Source organism: Xenopus laevis, chromosome 9_10L (genome assembly GCF_017654675.1).
Source record: "Xenopus laevis strain J_2021 chromosome 9_10L, Xenopus_laevis_v10.1, whole genome shotgun sequence".
In the NCBI taxonomy this organism is placed as follows: domain Eukaryota; kingdom Metazoa; phylum Chordata; class Amphibia; order Anura; family Pipidae; genus Xenopus; species Xenopus laevis.
The window spans coordinates 100,441,854-100,461,811 of record NC_054387.1 but is presented as its reverse complement, the minus strand read 5'-3'; the positions used below and the strand labels follow the sequence as shown (position 1 = coordinate 100,461,811).

The window sequence follows — 19,958 nt, the reverse complement described above, 5'->3', positions numbered from 1 at the left end:
CCGGCCCTCAGCCTCCATCATGAAATTAATAATAATGAGGCCCCCAGCACAGTGCGATCAGGAATTCCATAGCAGTAATATTAAGGCACATTAGTGAAATGATCTTCCACTTGGTCTATACTGCTGCCTGTGTGCTGAAGGTGTTAGCAATAGACACATACTGGCACGTAGAGAAGCGCTGTTTTCGCATACGTCTTTAGGGCTGAAGGTGTCAATAGACGTACTGACGTGCCAGTAGAGTGAACTAAAGAAGTATGGCGTCACTACGTTCCAGTATGTGTCTATTGCTAACACCTTCAGCACACAGGCAGCAGTATAGACCAAGTGGCAGATTATTTCACTAATGTGCCCAAATATTACTGCTACGATTACTCGATTCCTGTAATTTAATTTTAATGGTTCAAAGAATGTCAGGCTGAATGGTCGGCCCCCACACATTTTCACCTCACCAAATCTGGCCCTCGTTGCAAAAAGTTTGGGCACCCCTGATTTAGGTATTACTGAATTCTTTCAAAAATTGTCTTGTCAACTATAATTTGACTATTTTCTCTGGCCAGTCGTAGGGGGTTATTTATCAAAGTCCGAATTTATCTCGGTATTTTCTGCTACAAACTCCAATCAAATCGCTCAGGTTTTTTTAGGCTTATTTATTATTTCATTTTCCAGAAAATTTGCTTTGCGTGACAAAATCAGATTTTCACCTTTTTTTTTTATTTTTTTCATCAGATTTTTATGAATTTCACGATTTTTCTGGAATTTTTTCGGGGTATTGCACTAAACCCAGCGCACATCAAAAAAACATTGGGACTTCTCTCATTGACTTGTATGCAACCTCAACAGGTCTGAGATGCCGGATTTTCAGATTCGGACTTTTCCATCCTCAGGGTTTAATAAATTCCAAAAAATTAGTCCGATTTTATATCTAAAAAAATCACAAATTTTTCGTGATTTTTGCATTCAGGAATTTAGTAAATAACCCCCATAGTGTTGCTGTTTGGAGAGTGCTACTAGAGGAATACAGACTGTAACAGCATTACCCAGAGTAAAGACTTGCTTGTCTAGCTATAGACCTTATTGGACCCTGCACAGTATTTTAGGAGAATGTGAATTTTAAAGCAGTTAGCAGCCCTTTTTATTTTCCAGTGTATTCTGTATTGGCACAAATGTATACTTGGTTTAGGCATTTTTCTTTTTGTTCCTATTGCTTTGTTTCATAATGCTTGACTTATGGATTTGAACACATTCTTGTCTCTTCAGGAAATGAATGCAATGCTGGGCTTAATGGCATGTCACAGGGCAGAGTGGCCACCTAAACTAAAAGGAAACACATTTTGGGTTGACTCTGTATCATTCATATGTAGAGTGTAAAATTATATATATACCCTCCCTCTGACTTCCAAATCAGTGTTTAACTGCTGTTTTCATTGCGGAGGTTTCTCCCAAAAGCATCATGCGTAATTTTACATTGTTTTATATTTTTGGTTTTATCTGCAGTGTTTCTCTGCTAGACAGGAGGACTATTAGGAACTCCCAGAAGATTATGGGTTTGGGTTCAGCAATCTCAATTATCATAGACATGAATACATTATTATACCTATGTTATGCCTAATACAGATAATGAGCCAGCAATTACTCTCCCCTGGAATGTTTTACCCAGGAGACATTGCTATTAGGGTTGCCACCTTTTGCTAGCAGCGAGACCGGACAGGGGACGGGCCTGGTGATGACGGGGGCAGGGCAGTTGCCGAAACAGGCGCATACATGTGACATCGGGGAGGTGTTAATACACGACGACCATTCATTTAAAAGACCTGTCCGGATTTCCTAGTTTGGAAATCTGGACAGGCACTTTTCGCCCGGACTGTGGCTAGGCTGTCCAGGTGAAAACCGCACAGGTGTCAACCCTAATTGCTAAATTTGAATGCAATATGGTTATTTTGGCTACCATGGTGGTGGTGGTAGTGAAGCAATAAGCCTGGAATAGGATAGGTACCAGACAAGCCCAAGACAATGTAGTGTTAGGTAGAAATGGAAATATCCATCTTGAGTGGTTGAGTCCCAAGCTGAGGTGTTATGGTGACACTAGGTAGACAGGGCTAGGTAGCTGAGTAGTCCCATGCTCAAATAGCATATCTCCCAACTGTCCAGTTTTCAGGGACAGTCCCTCTTTTGACAGATCAACCCGCAGTCCCTCATTTGTACTGGAAAGAAACAAAGTTTCTAACTTAATTGGCTTTTGGCAGACAGCCCAAAACAGCCACAGTTGCAGAAAAGATACTTTTGTAACAATTTCGAGATAAGCAAATAAGTAATTGTAACAATATAAGATAACAGGTCCCTTGGGAGAAGTTTGACTCACAGCTAAAAGGGCAATTCACCTTCATTACCAAAACTGTAAGAACTAACAGAAATATGTTCAAACTTTTATAACTTGCCAGATTTTGCAAAATGAACATGGTAATTAAGGGGTGTGGCCACAAACCTGGGCTTGGTCACGCTACGAGCGGCAACTTTATTGTCCCTCTTTTTATTTCCAAAATGTTAGGAGTATAAAATAGAATATATAGTGTAGTTTAGTACCTTGGTGAAAGATCGACCAGACCTCATGTACTAATCAAAGTATCTGCTTAAAGGTGGCAGTATACAGCTATATAGATGTTTTTGTTAAGGAACAATATAAATAGGACTTTTGATGAGTATCTTTTGGCTGTTTTTTCCTTTTTCTATGTAATAAGGGAGTACCAAGTTCTTAATCCAAACAATACTGCATACATTCATATCGGTGGCAAACAATCCTATTAAGGTATGTTGTTTAAAATTACATAGAGATCTCTTATCCAGAAAATCCCAGGTCGCAAGCATTTTGGATAATAGATCCTATCACCTGTATTATATACAAATTATGAATGCACAAAGCCCATAATTTTTTGGTTTGCTGAAATTCCAGACCCTCCATTAAAGATTCAGCTGAATACTGACACACATCTGAATAATTTGCATAGAATCATTTGAGAAAAATAAAATAAATTGTAAACAGAAATTGTCTTGTTCAATACTGTCACATTATCTTTGGTTTCTGGTTCTTGGATTGTATGTATCGCTAATCTGAGTAAGTCAGGCAAAATAGGTGGGTATGGGATGCGTTATCCGGAAACCTTTTATCCAGAAAGCTCTGAATTAAGGTAAGGCCATCTCCCATAGAATCCATTTTATTATTCAAAATGTTAAAACTATTTCCTTTTTCTCTATAGTAATAAAACAGTACCTTGTACAGGATCCAAACTAAGATATAATTAATCCTTATTGAAGAGAGAACCTGTCTATTGGGTTTATTTAATGTTTACATTAAGGTATGAAGATTCAAATTACAGAAAGATCAGTTATCTGTAAAACCCTAGGTCCTGAACATTCTGGATAACAGGTCCTGTACCTGTAAAACAAAGGGGCACCTCAGATGATTTTCTGCCTGAGGAAGTAGAGCGATCAATTTGCCCTTACCCTTCTTTATCTTGATCCTGCATGCATGTGGGAGGGTAGGGCATGCGCATATAATACAGTTTTCATCTAAGGTTAGTGTCAGAAGGGGCTGTTTAACTGTGCAAAAACGCAGGCTGAGAAACAGCCCCCCCACTCCTATATTTAGTATTCTGTATCTGCACCTGGAGCCACTGCATTGGCCCTGGTGCAATATAGGGAGCCGTTTTTGGTGCCAAAACATGTGGTATGCATTTTGGTGCTAAAGTTTGCTCTCAGGCCGGCACAACGGCTCCAGGTGCAGATACAGAAGACTAAACATAGGAGTGGAGGGGCAGTTACTCAGCCTGTGCTTATACACAGGGTGAGAAACAATCTTGTCTGGCTCTAATTTATGCAGACTTAAAAACTGTATTCTTTAAAAACTAGTCACACTGGATATGTGCTGTATTTGGTGACACAACACATTGTTCTTTGTTTCACTTATCTAGGAAGTAAACCCAGCTTCATGAATTCCTTAGAAAAAATACCTTTAAAAGATTATTTTGTGCTTACCATTTGCATGCATTGCAGCAAACTATGCCAGTGTGATTTTAGTGCCATTTAACAGCCAATCCCAAGAGTCTTTCTCATAAGTAGAACTGCGTAGTTATGGTAACCTTAGGACAGCATTTGGAGCACTGCGTGGGATGGGAGCCTATTTAAGAGTTGTTGTCAGTATTCAGCCTGATTATAAAGCAATATGTATCTGTAGTACTGATGAGAGAAAAACACCTATTGTGTTATATTTCTAGTACACAGTGCTGAAGGCGAGGGCTTTAATAAAAAGAAGAGGAATATAAAGTAGCAATAACAATACATTTATAGCCTTAGAGCATTTTTTTTAGATGGGGTCAGTGACCCCCATTTAGAAAGCTGGAAAGTGGAAGAAGAAGGCAAATAATTCAAAAACTACAAAAAGGAAAAAATGAAGGCCACTTAAAAAGTTGTTTCGAATTATCCATTTTATGGTATACTAAGGGGCAAATTTTCTTACCTCCAGCAACGGCTTCGCTGACATGCGTAGATTCGCCTGGACAACGCTAATTCACAAAAATCTGAAGTTGCGTCCAGGGCGATGAACGCTTGCGAAGTTGCGCTAGCGTTGGCTAATTTGCATACGGTGGGAAGTTAAAGTTGAATGGACGTATATGTTGCAGCCAATACATCACACTACACAAGCCCAGGGAACCTTAAAAAAATAAACTAGAGGTGTTATATTGCCCTACACATGTGCCCACTGTATAGTTTATGTGCCATATGTTAGGAAATGTAGGGGGGACGGAGGCTACCCCAAAAAAAAAAAAGACCATCTTTTGCAGACTATCACCCTGTAAAAGTAAAAGAAGCCAAAGTTTTTTTGGGTCTTAGAACAAATTTCAACAATTTTTTGAGCAAGTCCTATCTACTCTATTGCAATTCGCCTGGTCTGAGGTGGCAAAGGCAAGCCTGGCGGAACAGGTAACGTTCAGTAAAATGCGCATCTTAGTGAATTTGCGAAGTAACGCTCTTTCGCCAGAGCGAAACTTCACCCGACGTAAGAGTGTGAAGTAGCGCTAGAGTCTGTCTCCTTCGCTAGCAAAGTTACGCCAGCGCCCGTTAGTAAATCGGTGAAGTACCAAAATGACGTCACGCTGACGAATTTTCACTAGCGTTAGCCACTTTGCCCTTTAGTAAATTTGCCCCTAAATGTTAATTTAAAGGTGAACCACCCCTTTAACAGTACTATATATTGGGATGTAAAATGTGCTCTGTGATAAATGGGCTCAGGGGTAAGGATCTCAGGAATAGGGCTTGGCCAAGCCAACCAAGCATCCTAGGCAACCTGACTGGCCACCTTGCTCCCCCACCCCCATGTGTGTGCCATTATGTCACATGGGGTGGGGACATGGGTGAGCGGTGGAGGGGAGAGCAAAGACAGACTAGGGGTAGGCAGAAAACCCTTTACAGCGCACCCCCTATCATTGCACCCTTGGCAGGTACGTCTTCTAGCCACCCCTATTTTGGGCCCTGCTCAGGAAGCTTTAACAGGATTGTAGTGGTTTGGGATACAGCTATGCTATATGGGCAAAAGTATGTAGTCACATGCCTCACATCTTATTCCCAAAACCAAGGGTATTCATTTCTTGGTATTCCTATTAGGGATGCACCAAATCCACTATTTGGGATTTGGACGAATCCCTGAATCCTTGGTGAAAGATTCGGCCGAATACCGAACTGAATCCGAATCCTAATATGCATATGCAAATTAGGGGCAGAAACGGAAAAAGTGGGAAAAAATCTTATTTTGTGACAAAAAGTCTTGTGATTACACTACCTGCACCTAATTTACATATGCAAATTAGGATTCAAGTTTGGTTTGGCCAGACACAAGGATTCGGTCGAATCCGAATCCTGCTGAAAAAGGCCGTATCCTGTCTGAATCCCGAACCGAATCCTGCTTTTACCCTCTAGTCTTCTTTCAAGGTGTTCCACTGGATACTTTAACATTTCTAGTGGGATTTGCTTCTGTTTATACATCAGAGCATAGGCACTGGTCATGACTATCAGTTCACAGTTGGGTTCCAATTCATCCACAAGTGTTCAGTTGGGTTGAGGTCAGGGCCAGTCATGTTCATCTCCCCTCTCTGCAAAATCATTCTTATTCTCATTTAACAGAAGATAGTTAAGGGAACATTTACCCATACTATGGCCTATATTCATTCCTATAGCAGACGGGTTAATGAAGCTTAAGAAGTATAAAAATACTTGCAGTGTTTTAAGGGAAGGTTTACTATATTTTAAAGTAGTAGTTTAATTCCAGCCCTCACTTAAATATTTATATTTACAGTGCTACGCAATATTTTGGCGCTATATAAATACAGGTTAATAATAATAATAATAATAATACATAAGTGGGATCTGTTCTGTTGTTAACCTCCGAAGAGGTATTTCACAAAACAGTACATATGCCTGCCAAAACAGTAATGTATACAGTTTACATTATGTCCCCTATACATTTCACTGATAACCTTTTTGTATGCATGTATGTGTCCTTTTCTTGCAAAAATGACAAAAGTATGAAAGTCACCAACTGTTCATGTTAAGCAATGAGCAGCAACACGTGCCACTTTGCCTTGAGTGCCAGCCTTTTGCCTTGGAAGCTCCAGGTGACCAGACGTTAGAATATAAAGTATTCAATGGGTGAAGAAGCTCCAGAAAGAAGAACTTAGTAGAGTATATTGGCTGCTCTGAAATTCCTTGTTCTTGTGCTGCTTTTGAATTCAAGATTATTGTGTCCCAGTGTAGCACCTAACCTGATCAGTGCTTCTCAATGTGCTCAAACTAGTAATCAGCTGTATTTCAATTTTAGGGGAAACTTTGCCATGAAGACAAATTATTCCTATTAAATGTACCTTGAATTCTTAGAAAAAAAAGATATTTCATGCATGTGGGTTTAAATTATTGTGGAAGAGTCTTCTGAGCTTGATAAAGAAGTGGACATTGAAAGCATTGGTACATTTCTGCACATTTTGCAAACCAAATAAAGTCTGATTGTTTTCAAGACTTCACAGTCCCTAGCCCAGTTGTATCCTTGTGATTTCACCACTGATGTGCTGGCATCTGTTATACTTTAAGTGTTTTCATTGTGTAAAAACAAAACTGGTTACATAATAAATCCAGATTGCTACATTCATGTAGGAAATTTTATTTTAATGGTAGAACCAAATATGCATTTCATTAGGGTCTGCATTCCAGTCTTACTGGCAAAATATTTCATTCCTATTATTATTTTGTACTCAGTTTCTTAGTTATTTGCATTTCCAACACTACACCAATAATGCCTAATTTTCCAGAATAGGCTGTTCCTGTATCAGGTTTACAGATTTGCGTTGATTAAAGGAAAAAAATTAAATATGAGAAAAGCAAAACACCGGTTGATATATGTCATATGTCACCCAGCCAGCCTTAAAGGAGACATGTTATGTAAAAAAAAACAACAAGAATGTACCAGTGCATTGAACTCTTCTAAAGAAGGAATGTGCTTTAAAAAGTTGTGTTTCTGGTTACTTTATTGGAAATTTCTTTAATAACCCTACTAGTCGTCTCCCCCCCTTGTCTGTTCTACTTCCTGCTGCCTCCTTTCTCAGGCTGTGCAGGAGAGCTGGAGGTAGAGTTCTGCAGCAGGTCGGGTACCCGCAAAAACCTACGGTACCATGCGGGTTGCGGGTAGAAGTTGCGGGTGGAGGTATAGACGCAGGTCGACAGTTCTGCGGGTTTGCGTGTCGGGTCGCGGGTCTTCCCAATATAGATTTTTACTCCTTTTTTCTGATCACGCCTACTTCCGATGATGTGACTTCTGGTTTACAATGACATCACTTCCTGATTCTTGATGGTCAGCAGGTCGCAGGTCCGGTTTGGAGATAAGGTACTTGCAGGTCGGGTAGCGAGTCCAAGCGTGTAAGAATGCGGGGTTGAGGGTCCGGGTTGCGGATTGCATGTTGCGGGTACCGGTCGAGTAAGGGTTCCAAAAAATGGACCCGCGCAGGTCTCTAGCCGGAGGCACTCATCACACTGAACTGAAGGATAGGAACCAATCAGCATCTAGGCTGACCTGATAGGGCTGTGATTGGCTGTCCCCCTCCTACTGTGCTTTTGGCAGGGACCGTTGGAACGGACCCACCCTTCGTTTGAAACAGGGACAGGAACCAGAGAACATCTATAGGGAGCTCAAATAAAGGAGCTAATTTTAAAGACAATGTTAATTTACAGCCAAAAGTAAAACCGCACCATATAGTATACATTATTGCCTACAAAATTTGTTTTTTTTAAATTTATCCTATATATCTTCTTTAACTGAATTTTGCTTATGCACAGCCTTAAATCTATGCATATTTGCAAGAAAATATTTGTGAACACTTTGGTATTACCTTGATTTCTGCATTAATTCATACATAATTATGTTCTATCGACACACAAAATCTGCTTAAATGAATAATACACAAACAGTTGTACTTTTTTTCAATACAAAATCTTAAAAATTCACAGTCCATGTTGGAAAAAGAATGTGAACCCTTGTATTTATGAAGTGGCAGAACTTCCGTAAGGAACAATGACCTCAACCAAACATTTCCTGTTGCTCTTGTTTAGACTTACAAAATTGCTTCTTGCAAGACTGTTACAGTAAACCGATACACAATATGGTCAAAAGTATTTCTCTGATGTTGATGAATAGGCCGCAGTTGCTGTAACTACCCTGATATACTGTAAAATTATTTGCTACAATTTTGAATTAACTGTATCCTTTTTGATGCAAGTTGTGCTGGTCCTTAGCCACCATAGCAGCCAAAACGGTGATGCTCACTCCATGCTTCCTGGTAGGGTTGAGATATTTGTGTAGGTGCACAGGCATTTTTGTTTCATAGCATAGGATGTTTTTACAAGAGAGCTCAGCTTTTTTCTCATCTGTCAGGATTTTTCCAGGAGCACTTTGGAACATCTAGGTGGTCTGAAGTTCCTCAATCTGTAGACAGTCTGTCTGATTGTGAATTGATGGACAATGCCGGGTTTTTTTCTCCTAAGGTCCTCTGAAGTTTTGGGCATGGTTCACTTGAACTGCTTTTTATTAAGAAAAGCAGACCTATCAGTAAGCAAATTTTATGTGCCTTTTTATAGAGCAGGACACCATCAACCCATTTCTCCAAAATCATATTATTGATGATCGATGATGTCACTTCTGGGTTAACAATGACAGCACTTCCTGATTCTTGATGGTCAGCGGGTCGCAGTCCGGGTTGCGGATTAAGTACTTGCGGGTCCAGGTTGCAGATTAGGTACTTGCAGGTTGGGTAGCGAGTTCAAGCAGGTAAGAATGCGGGTTGCGAGTCCAGGTTGCGGATTGCAGGTACGGGTCGGGTATGGGTTCCAAAAAATGGACCCCCCGCAGGACTCTTATGTGGTCATTGATGCTAATATCAGCACCGAAGGCAGCATTGGTGGCCTACAACATCCAGAATTTTTTGTTATTTTTATTTTGGATCTTGCAGGGAACTGTAGCATACCTCCCAACATTTTGGAAGTAAAAAGGACAAAAAATTTTTTCCCGCACGTAGCGCAGCAATTTTTTTGACCACACCCCTTTCTGTGGCCACACCCCCTAATTACCATGTTTGTTTTACAAAATTTGGCAGTTTATGAAAGTTTGAAAATATTTCTCCTTATCTAAACTGTGTTTTTGTGTCTCAAAATTGTTACAAAGTATCTTATTTGCACCTGTTAGCTGTTCTGTGCTCTCTGCTAAAAGCCAATTAAGTGAGAAACTTTGTTTCTTTTTCTGGCTGTTCAGTGCAGAGAAAAGAGGGACTTTCTAGTACAAATGAGGGACTGCGGGTTGAGCTGTCAAAAGAGGGACTGTCCCTCCGAAAAAGGGACAGTTGGGAGGTATGACTGTAGCTAAGCTGCAGCTGAAGTTTAAGGCTATAGCTTATTGTGTCCAGAACTGTAAAAATAGCAGACGTTCCCCTTACTATCTTAAAGAGCTGCTGCTATTTTCTATTTTTAGAAATTCAGATCAGTAGATTAGGCAGAAAATACTTTAAATGAAGCAACTCCCGCACTTGTTTAAATGTATATATATGCATAGGAGATATGCGCTGTGCACACTGTTATGCTTTCCTCATTGTGAATGGTGAAAATCAGCATAGAAGCAGTTTATTTATTGTGTAGTTATTTAGGTAATGGAATCCCCTCGCAAGAGAGCTGGCAATGAATGATTAGTTATTGTGGTTCAGAAATGGGTTGGATGCCTTTCTAAGGAGAGAAAAAAAAGTATTTATTTAAAACTTTTCTAATGTTGTTCCCGGAAACCCTCTGAATATTAGCCTTCTTATTCTGCTTCCTTGTGGCCTGCAGCTAAAAATCCTGATTCCTTTGTGGGTCAAATTTTTGAAATGCAGACCTCGCATTTTTACCGGCTTGGACCCACCGCCTAACCCACAGGCCACCATGAAGCAGGAAGTGCTGTTACCGAAACCTTGAGTGACATCATCAGAAGTGGGCAGGGGCAAAACAAATGTAGGAGCTGCATTATTATAGGAATAACCTCCCTGAACAAAATAGATTTTTGACCTCATATCCATTCTGCTTTAAGTGCCCTCTTTGGCGAGGATTTTTTTAGACTGCTATCACTTTGGCCAGTCACTAAGCTTTCTTTATATTAACCATACTTTCTTTTTGGAGTCATGATGCTTGTAGTCTTTTGTGAAAAATTGGGGAAACTTTTATAAGATCTAGCCAGATGGGTTGAGTTCATTGCTGGCACCTGCCATCTCTGTGCAGTGGAATTCTGAAGACTGTACTGACTAGTTGATGACTGATGGAATCATTTCAATACAGAACACACTGCATTCCTAATCTTCAGTTTCAGTGTATCTTTTAGGTACCGCTGTGATAATTGAGCTATTTGATAGCTTATTTTCCACTCTGAGCCTCTGGATGTTGTTGAACAGGCTCCGCTTTACTCTCAGGATATGAGCACTTGCAGTTTATTAGAAGCCAGACTCTCTAGCGGTTGCACACGCATCATCTATTAGATTTGAATTGAATTGTACATTTCTGGGGAAATGAATCTGCAACCATACTTTGTAATGCAAAGACAATTGTTTTTCCAGGTTCCTACTATATTATATCTTTATTCTGGCACACCAGTCCATTTACTCAAATTTCCTTTCAGAACAGGACACATAAGTGCCCATGAGCAATATAATCTACACTCATTTATATTGGCAGTTTTCTGCTTGATTCCTTTGCAGATCCAAAGTGTGTTACTGTTCCATTTATTTTTTTTGGAAAACTACAGTGTGCCACTTATGTACTGAGAGTCGATAAACTTAAAAAGAAAAATGGTGTGTATTATATTATTGTCATGTCCAGTGTTGAGTACTAAATGTACCTTGTGGTTGTTCAGCCAGGGACCACAAGCAGTCCAATTTCCCACGCTGTACATCCCATATTTAGTAGGACAGCCTTTACTCAAGTCCTATAATGCAAGATCCTTATAAGAAAAAAGGACATATTTAAGAATTTGGGAGATATGTGAGTCTGGTTCAAAAATTTAGAAACTTGTTGGTTATGGCATCATTTCAGAAGAATCTTGCATGCAGATATATGACATAATACAGGCATGAGATTTGTTATACAGAATGCTCAGAGCCTGAGGTTTTGCGGATAAGGGGTCTTTCTGAAAACTGGATGACCATACTTTGTCATCTTGAAAATGATTTAAACTTTAAGTAGACCAAATAGGATCACTTTGCCACAAAAAAGGATTAATTATATGTTGGCTAAAGTATTAGTACAAGATACTGTTTCATTATGACAGAGAAAATGTTGTTTTTTAAAAATATAATTGATTAAAATAGTCTGTGGGAGATGGCCTTTCTGGAATTTGGAGTTTTTCTGGATTACAGGTTTCCATACCTATACATTGAAAGACACTGGCAGCACTGGTGTACTTCTTTGCCTTTGCACTTGGCTGCAGAGAACGGAGGTAATGTACTTTTATATGCACTTGCACAACATAATCCTTCTAGAATAGATCTCCCACTCTGGGCTGTGTTTTCTCAGGACAACACTGGTAAGAGAAATCCAAAAGGTCGAGCACTTCTACCTTCCAAATGAGTTCTGCTGTTTTTGTTTTATTGGTGCTGAATGTTGTACTTCTTTAGATCCAAGCGTTGGAGATCTATTCTAGAAGGATTTTACCGTGCAGATAAATATAAATTGACATTACCTCTGTTCTCTGCAGCTAAGTGCCAGGCAAAGACGTATACCAGTGCTGCCAGTTTCTTTAAGTGTACAGGTATAGGATCCATTACCCGAAAACCCATCATCCAAAAAGTGCAGGATTTAACATCCCTAATGTAAATACCTAAAATAATAGTATCTATTGTGTTTCTTATACCAAGGACAATCTTTCTTCCAGAGAATTATGTAAGAAATTTTTGAAGAAGCTCCCCCTTCCCATGAAAAATCCAGAAATGAAATAAGATTATCACTCATTCTAACTAATACTTAAAAATGATACTGGTTTAATAAGTGACTGACCACATTGTTTGTCATAATCATGTTTGTTTGTCATAATCATGGCATGTTTTTGCAATAAAATTTCAGCCTTCATTTAGTACTGTATATATATTTAACTCCCCCCAGTTAAGACCTCACCTTGATTATGCAATTATATTTGGGCACCATTCCATAGGAGGGATTTAATTAACTGTAAAGAGATGTACTATTAAACTGGTGAAAGGAATGGCTCAATTAAACTACAAGGAAATATATATGTTTAAAGGGATCTTGTCATCGGAAAACATTTTTTTTTCCAAAATGCATCAGTTAATAGTGCTACTCCAGCAGAATTCTGCACTGAAATCCATTTCTCAAAAGAGCAAACAGATTTTTTTAAATTCAATTTTGAAATCTGACATGGGGCTAGACATTTTGTCAATTTCCCAGTTGCCCCCAGTCATGTGACTTGTGCCTGCACTTTAGGAGAGAAATGCTTTCTGGTAGGCTGCTGTTTTTCCTTCTCAATGTAACTGAATGTGTCGCAGTGGGGCACGGGTTTTTACTATTGAGTGATCAGAACAATCGTACGATCGTACGAATTTACCATCAACTAAAGAGACCAATATCCCACTAACCGCACGATAATTTCGAAGGATTGGTCGGGCTTCCCTAAAATCGGTCGTTCGGCAAGAAGAATTGTCGCGTCTATGGGGAGCTTAACTTGCAGTACAGCAGCACTTTTAAATTTGCTTCACTGTTGTGTAGAATTCATTCTCCTAAAGACGGCCCCAGTTAGGGAGCCGAAACGTAGGGAATAAAACCTGACCTTTAATTTGAAAAATGAAGTCCTTGGAGTGTGGTTTGTTTGGTTGTTATATACTATTGTGGTGACCAGCACCCAGGCAGTTGTGGTTTGTTACGAGTGCACCGGTCAAGTGGATTATATATATATATATATATATATATATATATATATATATATATATATATATATATATATATATATATATATATATATATATATATATATATATATCCGTGCCAACTGCAAAAGATTTTGTAGAAGGTGGATTATTAGGATATCCATTACATGTTGGTTGAGTATACTAAACTCTCATTATCATACAAATGAAGAAAATGAATAAGCTCTGAGCAGCATTGTGCTCATATTGTTGAGATTATATCTCACAAACAGGACCCTCTGACCTTTTGTCTTGTTTGTTGCAGAGTTTTTTTTTTCATCTTCCCCAAGATATTTTACAGCTCTGTGAAAAATATTTGCTTTTAATAAATTATAAGTAATACAGTGCCATATGGAAAGCACTTGCTGCTGCTGTTGAAAGTTATCAGTACGAGTCAGGCCTCACTCTGCTGAGTCAACCAGAGAGTCCGAACACCTATAGGACTTGTTTGGATTCATTTAAATATGCAGAGAAATAATGCTTTGGGCAATTATTGCACACACATTTCTTATGTTTCATACCCTTCACAAATACTGTCTCCTGCATTGTCTTGGTGCAGAGAAGCCATACAATATGCCTTCTTTATGTCACTGCTAAAATGAATATCAGATTCTTTATACCGGTAAGTGTTTGCCTAGGTGCAATTCATAAACAACAATAACCCTTTTGTTTGAATACCTGACCACAGGTTGGGTGTCATAAAGTTCTATTGGTCAGGTTGCCACCTTTTCTACAAACATAGACCACCAGCCTATCTATTTAGCTTCCCTAGAAACAACATTTTGAATGTCAGTAAAACTTGAAATCAGCGTGATTCAGTTTTATGGGCGATTGCCAAACCAATTGGATTCCAACTTGCATCTTTCCACCGCTCTTGCTAGATACAATATATGCAATAAGGTAGACAAATAAGGCAAGAAGTGTTCATTTAAATATTTAATTTTTAACATTTCCTCTTTCTTTAGTAATTTCAGGTACAATAAAGGACCCTGGGCTTTTCTTTCCCTGAACCAAGATGAACCATTATATGGCACAAGATATGAAGGAGGAGCTTGGATCATTATTGGGCTTGGTTCCTAGTCCACAAAGTGAAGCTGTTGCTCATGACTTCCAGGAATTGTCACTGCAATCTGTGCCGCCATTACCTCCTCTCAAGGAGCGGAAAAATGGTGAGTGTAATAGCTTCTATTCTAAATTTCTCAGAAATCCCTCCTTTTGTCCTATAAGATGCTGGCTCAATCTGGAAGGGCTGAGTTGGCAGCTAAAATCAGAGTTTGTACAACCAGCTTTAGATGATCATAATTGACCTCCTTCTTTACCCACTGTACCATCTCTCTCTGTAATTTGGAAAACCTTTTTTGGCCTTTGTTTTGCTCTCGTGGGAGAAGATAAAGGGGATTAACAGCATAATTAGTTTTCAAAAATGGGGTTCCTTATCCGTCACGATTTGGTCTTTATGGTTTGCTCTTTATATATATTTCCATTTAGCGACCTGTATTTCCTGTGTTTGTGTTCTTGTGTGGGATGGTTTTTGAAAAACAGCTGGAAGAGTATAGTCTAGCAATTACAGGATGATAAACACAGAAAGGCAATGTAATCAGATATTGGAAACACCCCTTCTTTAATTGATGTTATTTTCTATCGTACTGGACATGTAGGTTCCAAAGAAAAATGTTCTTCCAGTCAATAAAACAATGTGCTATTTCCTGAATTCTTAAGAAACATTGACCTAGAAAAAACATGCTATAATTTTCTCTAGAAACTGGTAATTTGTAAAATGTAACCTTTTTTTCTAATAATGGAGGCAATTTCTTACCATTTTATGGCAATGTTTCCCAAACTATGGGTCACTCTTTTCTGGGGATGTATCAAAAACCAGGCATCCAAGATGCTCCAAATTATAGGAAGTCCATTTTAAGCAAATAATTCATTTTTTCCCAAGTCACCATGGCAGCAATTCAACAACATGGTTATCCCCTCCCCTTTTGGTCATTGGACAGGAACAGAAAACCTCCTCTACAAAGCCTCCTCCCTCCCCCTCACCACTGTCTTTTTTTCCTGTCCTTCGGTCATATGGATTGTTGGAGTGCTTACCCAGAATGTATTCCGTAAGAGGGGGGGTTTTCTCTCTCTTTTCCCCCCTCTTCGATGCCTCCCTTGTGCTCTCTGCGGAGGTCGCCATGGGAGAGGAGCTTCCAGAGGACGATGTGGGTCCAAGAGTCCGTACCCTTTGAAGCAGGGTGGGTGCTGGAAGCTAACAGTATAATATGCAGGGAAATGGGCCTAGCATACTTTCCGGAGCGTGTGCAGTCCAAAATGGCGCCTATGCGTTCCAAGGACCGGAAATGACGCACACATCCGGAAGCGTGTTTGGACGCAGAACGCACGGCGTGTTTACGCGGGCGTGCCGTAGTTACGCGAGCCTAATTGCGTCACTTTCAGGCGCCTTTAAGGGAACGCCGGCGTGTTTTCGCCTGCGACGGTCGCCATCGCTGGAAACGTGTTTCAAGATGGAAATGGTTAGCTCTGGGAAAGGAGCGCAATCTAAAGGCTCTGGGTAAGCGAAACAAAGATTGGAAAAAAAAAAAAAAAGAGAGAGAGAGATATGGAGTATATGGCTGATGTTTTATATCTTGCCTTTTAGTCTCCCTGCCTCCAGTGACACTCAGAAAGATGCTTCTGGATCCAAGAAGTCAACAGAGGGACAGTCTCTTGCGGGACAACAACAACAAGCCGAAGTGATGCCTGAGCTGGATGCTTTAGTATCGCTAATCAAGCAGGCTGTGGTACAGGGAGTGCAGGAAGCCTCAGCATCGACGTCTGTACCTGTAGCTGGCAGGAGGTCTAGGAGAGTTAGGGAATCACTCTATGACTCGTTATCTGAAGTTTCAGAACAGGAATTGTATGATCCAGAGGAAAGTTTAACTGAGGAAGGAGAATTTGTTTCAGAGGAAGAAACTACTCTAGATGTCGCAGCTGTTGACAGTTTGATTAAGGCTGTAAGAAAAGAACTGACATTAACAGAAGAGGCTCCGAAAAGGTTCCTCATCAGCAGATAGATTCTTTCCATCTCTCAAGAAGAAAGCACAGACATTTCCGGTATATGAGTCGATTAAAGATTTAATTCACTCGGAGTGGAAGAATACAGAGAAGAAAGTGGTTATACAGGGGAGATTCTCGAAGAGATATCCAATTGAAAATGCTTTCTCGAAGCTGTGGGATAATCCACCCAAGGTTGATGCAGCAGTGGTTAGGTTGGCAAAGAAGACTACGTTGCCAGTCGATGATGCGGCTGCATTCAAGGATCCTATGGAGAAAAGATTAGATTAAAAAATCTTATGTTTCAGCTGGAGCAGCTTGTAGGCCAGCAGTGGCAAAAACTTCTACCTCGAGGGCAATGAAGGTGTGGCTGGATAACCTGGATGAGGCCATTTCATCTAATGTAAGAAGGGCGAATTTAAAAGAAATGCTCTCGGAGTTAAGGCTCGCTGTGGAATTTATGGCAGATGCCTCTTTGGATTTGGTAAAACTTTCGGCGAGGTCCATGGCACTGTCGGTGGCTTCAAGGCGTGCCTTATGGCTGAAGCCATGGTTGGCAGATTCAGCATCTAAATCAAATCTGTGTCAGTTGGCCTTCGAAGGAGAGATGCTGTTTGGTGAAAAATTAGATTCAATTATTAAAAAGGCATCTGGAGGGAAGAGTGTATTTCTTCCCCAAGAAAGAAGGTTTAAGAGGTCTAGACAATCGTCCCCAACTGGGAATACTTTTCGTGACCGAAGATATTCCAGACCAGGTAGAAGCTATGGCAAACAGCAGAATTGGAGAAACTCTCGCGGAGACGGACGGCAGTCCAATAAGAAGACTTCGAACATTCCTCGCAGGTTCCAGTAAGTCACAATGAGATATGGCGGACCCAGGCTGTGGCGGTGGGGGCGAGGTTAGCCCTTTTTCAACAGATCTGGGTCTCAAAAATCCAAGATGTCTGGGTCTTGAAGATAATCCAGGAGGGGTATCGACTGGAGTTTTCCAAGATGCAGAGACACAAAATTTTTTGTTGTTCAACGGCCCCGAAAGTTTTAGGGGCGGAAGCTATTTTTCAAGATTATGTTCAACAGCTCAAGATGTCTGGCGCGGTGGAGATGGTGCCGGTCTCCCAGCAGCGCTTGGGATTCTATTCGAAGCTGTTCTTGGTGAGGAAAGCATCGGGGGCCTTCAGGCCAGTTCTGGATTTGAGGCCCCTCAATCGGTTCATTTTATGTCGAAAGTTCAAGATGGAGTTATTAGCCTCAATCATTATGACGATTCGTCCAGGGTCTTGGTTAATAAAGTTAGACCTAAAAGACGCCTATTTCCATATACCAATTTACAAGCCGCACAGGAAGTTCCTTCGATTTATGACGGGAGGCCAACATGTTCAGTTCACCTGTCTTCCCTTCGGGCTGTCAACGTCGCCTAAAACGTTTTCGAAGGTGCTAATAACCAATATAGCAGCCTTAAGAGAGGTCGGAATTTCGGCATACCATTATCTAGACGACATTCTGTTGGTGGCCGAGTCAGAGGAAGAGGCCGCAAGAAACAGAGACAATACGATACAGGCATTGCAAGCTTTCGGACGGGTCATAAATTGGCAGAAAAGTTGTCTTGTGCCAACTCAGGACTTGGTATTCTTGGGGGCTCAAATAGAGACCGGCAGAGACCGAGTAAGTCTTCCTCAGGAAAAGGTAGAACAGATTCAAGAGAGGATGTCTTTATTTGCGGCACAAGCAAAGGTCACAGTGAAGGACTTTATGTCACTTCTAGGAGTGATGACATCAACCATTCAGATGGTGAAGTGGGCGAGATGGCATTTCAGGCCTTTGCAACAGTTTCTGATCAAGTCAGGTTCGCTGAACCCTCTAAATCTAAAGAGAGATCTTTACTTGCCAGAGGAAGTTCGAGCAAGTTTAAGATGGTGGATGGAAAGACAGAATCTCACCAGGGGCATGCCTCTGTCCGAACCCCAGTGGGTTACAATTACAACAGACGCATCGGAGTCAGGTTGGGGAGCAGTCATGCCTGACAGATCAGTGCAGGGAAGCTGGGATCTGCGTGCCGTCTCTTCCAATATTCTGGAGTTGAGAGCCATAGGTCAAGCTCTAAGAGCCTTATCGGAAGAAATATCTCACAAGTGGGTGAAGATACGTTCCGACAATGCCACAGCAGTGGCTTACATTCACAAGCAAGGGGGAACCAGAAGTCCCAGCTTAATAAAAGAGTTGACTCCAATAATGTTCTGGGCAGAACAAAATCTAACAGGACTAGTAGCCTTTCATGTGCCTGGGGTTCAGAATTTGCAGGCAGATTATCTAAGCCGCAATGTTTTCGCTCCTGGGGAGTGGAGTCTCAACTCTGCGGTTTTTCACCAAATAACTCAGAGATTTGGAATACCAGAGGTCGATTTGATGGCGACAAATGTGAACTGGAAATGTCAAAAATTCTTTTCCAGAAGAACCTGCCCGCCAGCCGCAGTGGTGGATGCCCTGTTGCAGGATTGGAGCAAGATGTTCTCCTATGTCTTTCCTCCATTTCCTATGATCTGGAGAGTTCTGAAAAAGATAGATCAGGAGGGTGCCGTAGGGATAGCGGTAATCCCTCATTGGCCCAGAAGGCCTTGGTTCCCGTTGTTGCGACAGTTGGCGATAGAGAAACCATGGAGACTGCCAGTCAGACGGGACCTGTTGTCACAGGGTCCTGTGTTCTGCGAAGAGGTGGCACATCTGTCCTTGACGGTGTGGAAATTGACAGGCAGAGGTTGTATGAGAAGGGGGTCAGAGGAGACCTAGTGACCCTTCTTTTAAAGTCCAGAAAGACTTCTACCTCATCACAATATTATCGAGTTTGGGATCGATTCGTGCAGTTTGCTCAGTCCAAAGGGTTTGAGCCTAAAGATCCAGAGTCCTGCCACATCGTGGATTTCCTTTTCTCTGGATACGAGAAAGGCTTGAGTAATAGTATGTTAAGAGGCCAGATTTCAGCCTTGTCAGCTTTGAGTGGTAAAACCTGAAGACTCTTTGGTTGTAAGGTTTTTTGCGGCATTGAAGAGGATTCGTCCATATGTTAAGCTGCGTGTCCCTCCTTGGGAGTTGCCAGTGGTGCTGAAGGTTTTGATGGGTTCACCATTCGAGCCAATAGAGAAAGCTTCAGATTGGCATGCAACCTTAAAAGTACTGTTCCTGGTGGCAGTCACCTCAGCATGTAGGGTAAAGGAGATCCATGCCGTTTCAGCAAAGGAGCCGGACACAGTAATCTTTCAAGACAAAGTGGTGATTCTTCCGAAAATAATCTCTCAATTCCACATGGATCCGGAGGTGGTTTTACCCTCATTTTGTCCCAAGCCAAAGACAGAACGTGAAGAACAATGGCATACACTAGATTTAGTGCGAGCAATCTCTCACTAT

At 40.9% G+C, this 19,958-nt stretch overlaps 1 protein-coding gene across 4 annotated transcripts in view; it reads left to right on the top strand.

The window, feature by feature from the left end:
* mrtfb.L (myocardin related transcription factor B L homeolog) overlaps positions 1 to 19,958 on the top strand; it is a 193,104-nt gene that overhangs the window by 77,249 nt on the left and 95,897 nt on the right. For all 4 annotated transcript variants that reach the window (XM_018236311.2, XM_018236310.2, XM_018236312.2 and 1 more), the window contains one exon: positions 14,486 to 14,689. In XM_018236311.2, coding sequence (XP_018091800.1) covers positions 14,536 to 14,689 — 154 coding nt within the window. In that variant the 5' untranslated portion in view covers positions 14,486 to 14,535. The remainder of the gene's footprint in view (positions 1 to 14,485; positions 14,690 to 19,958) is intronic.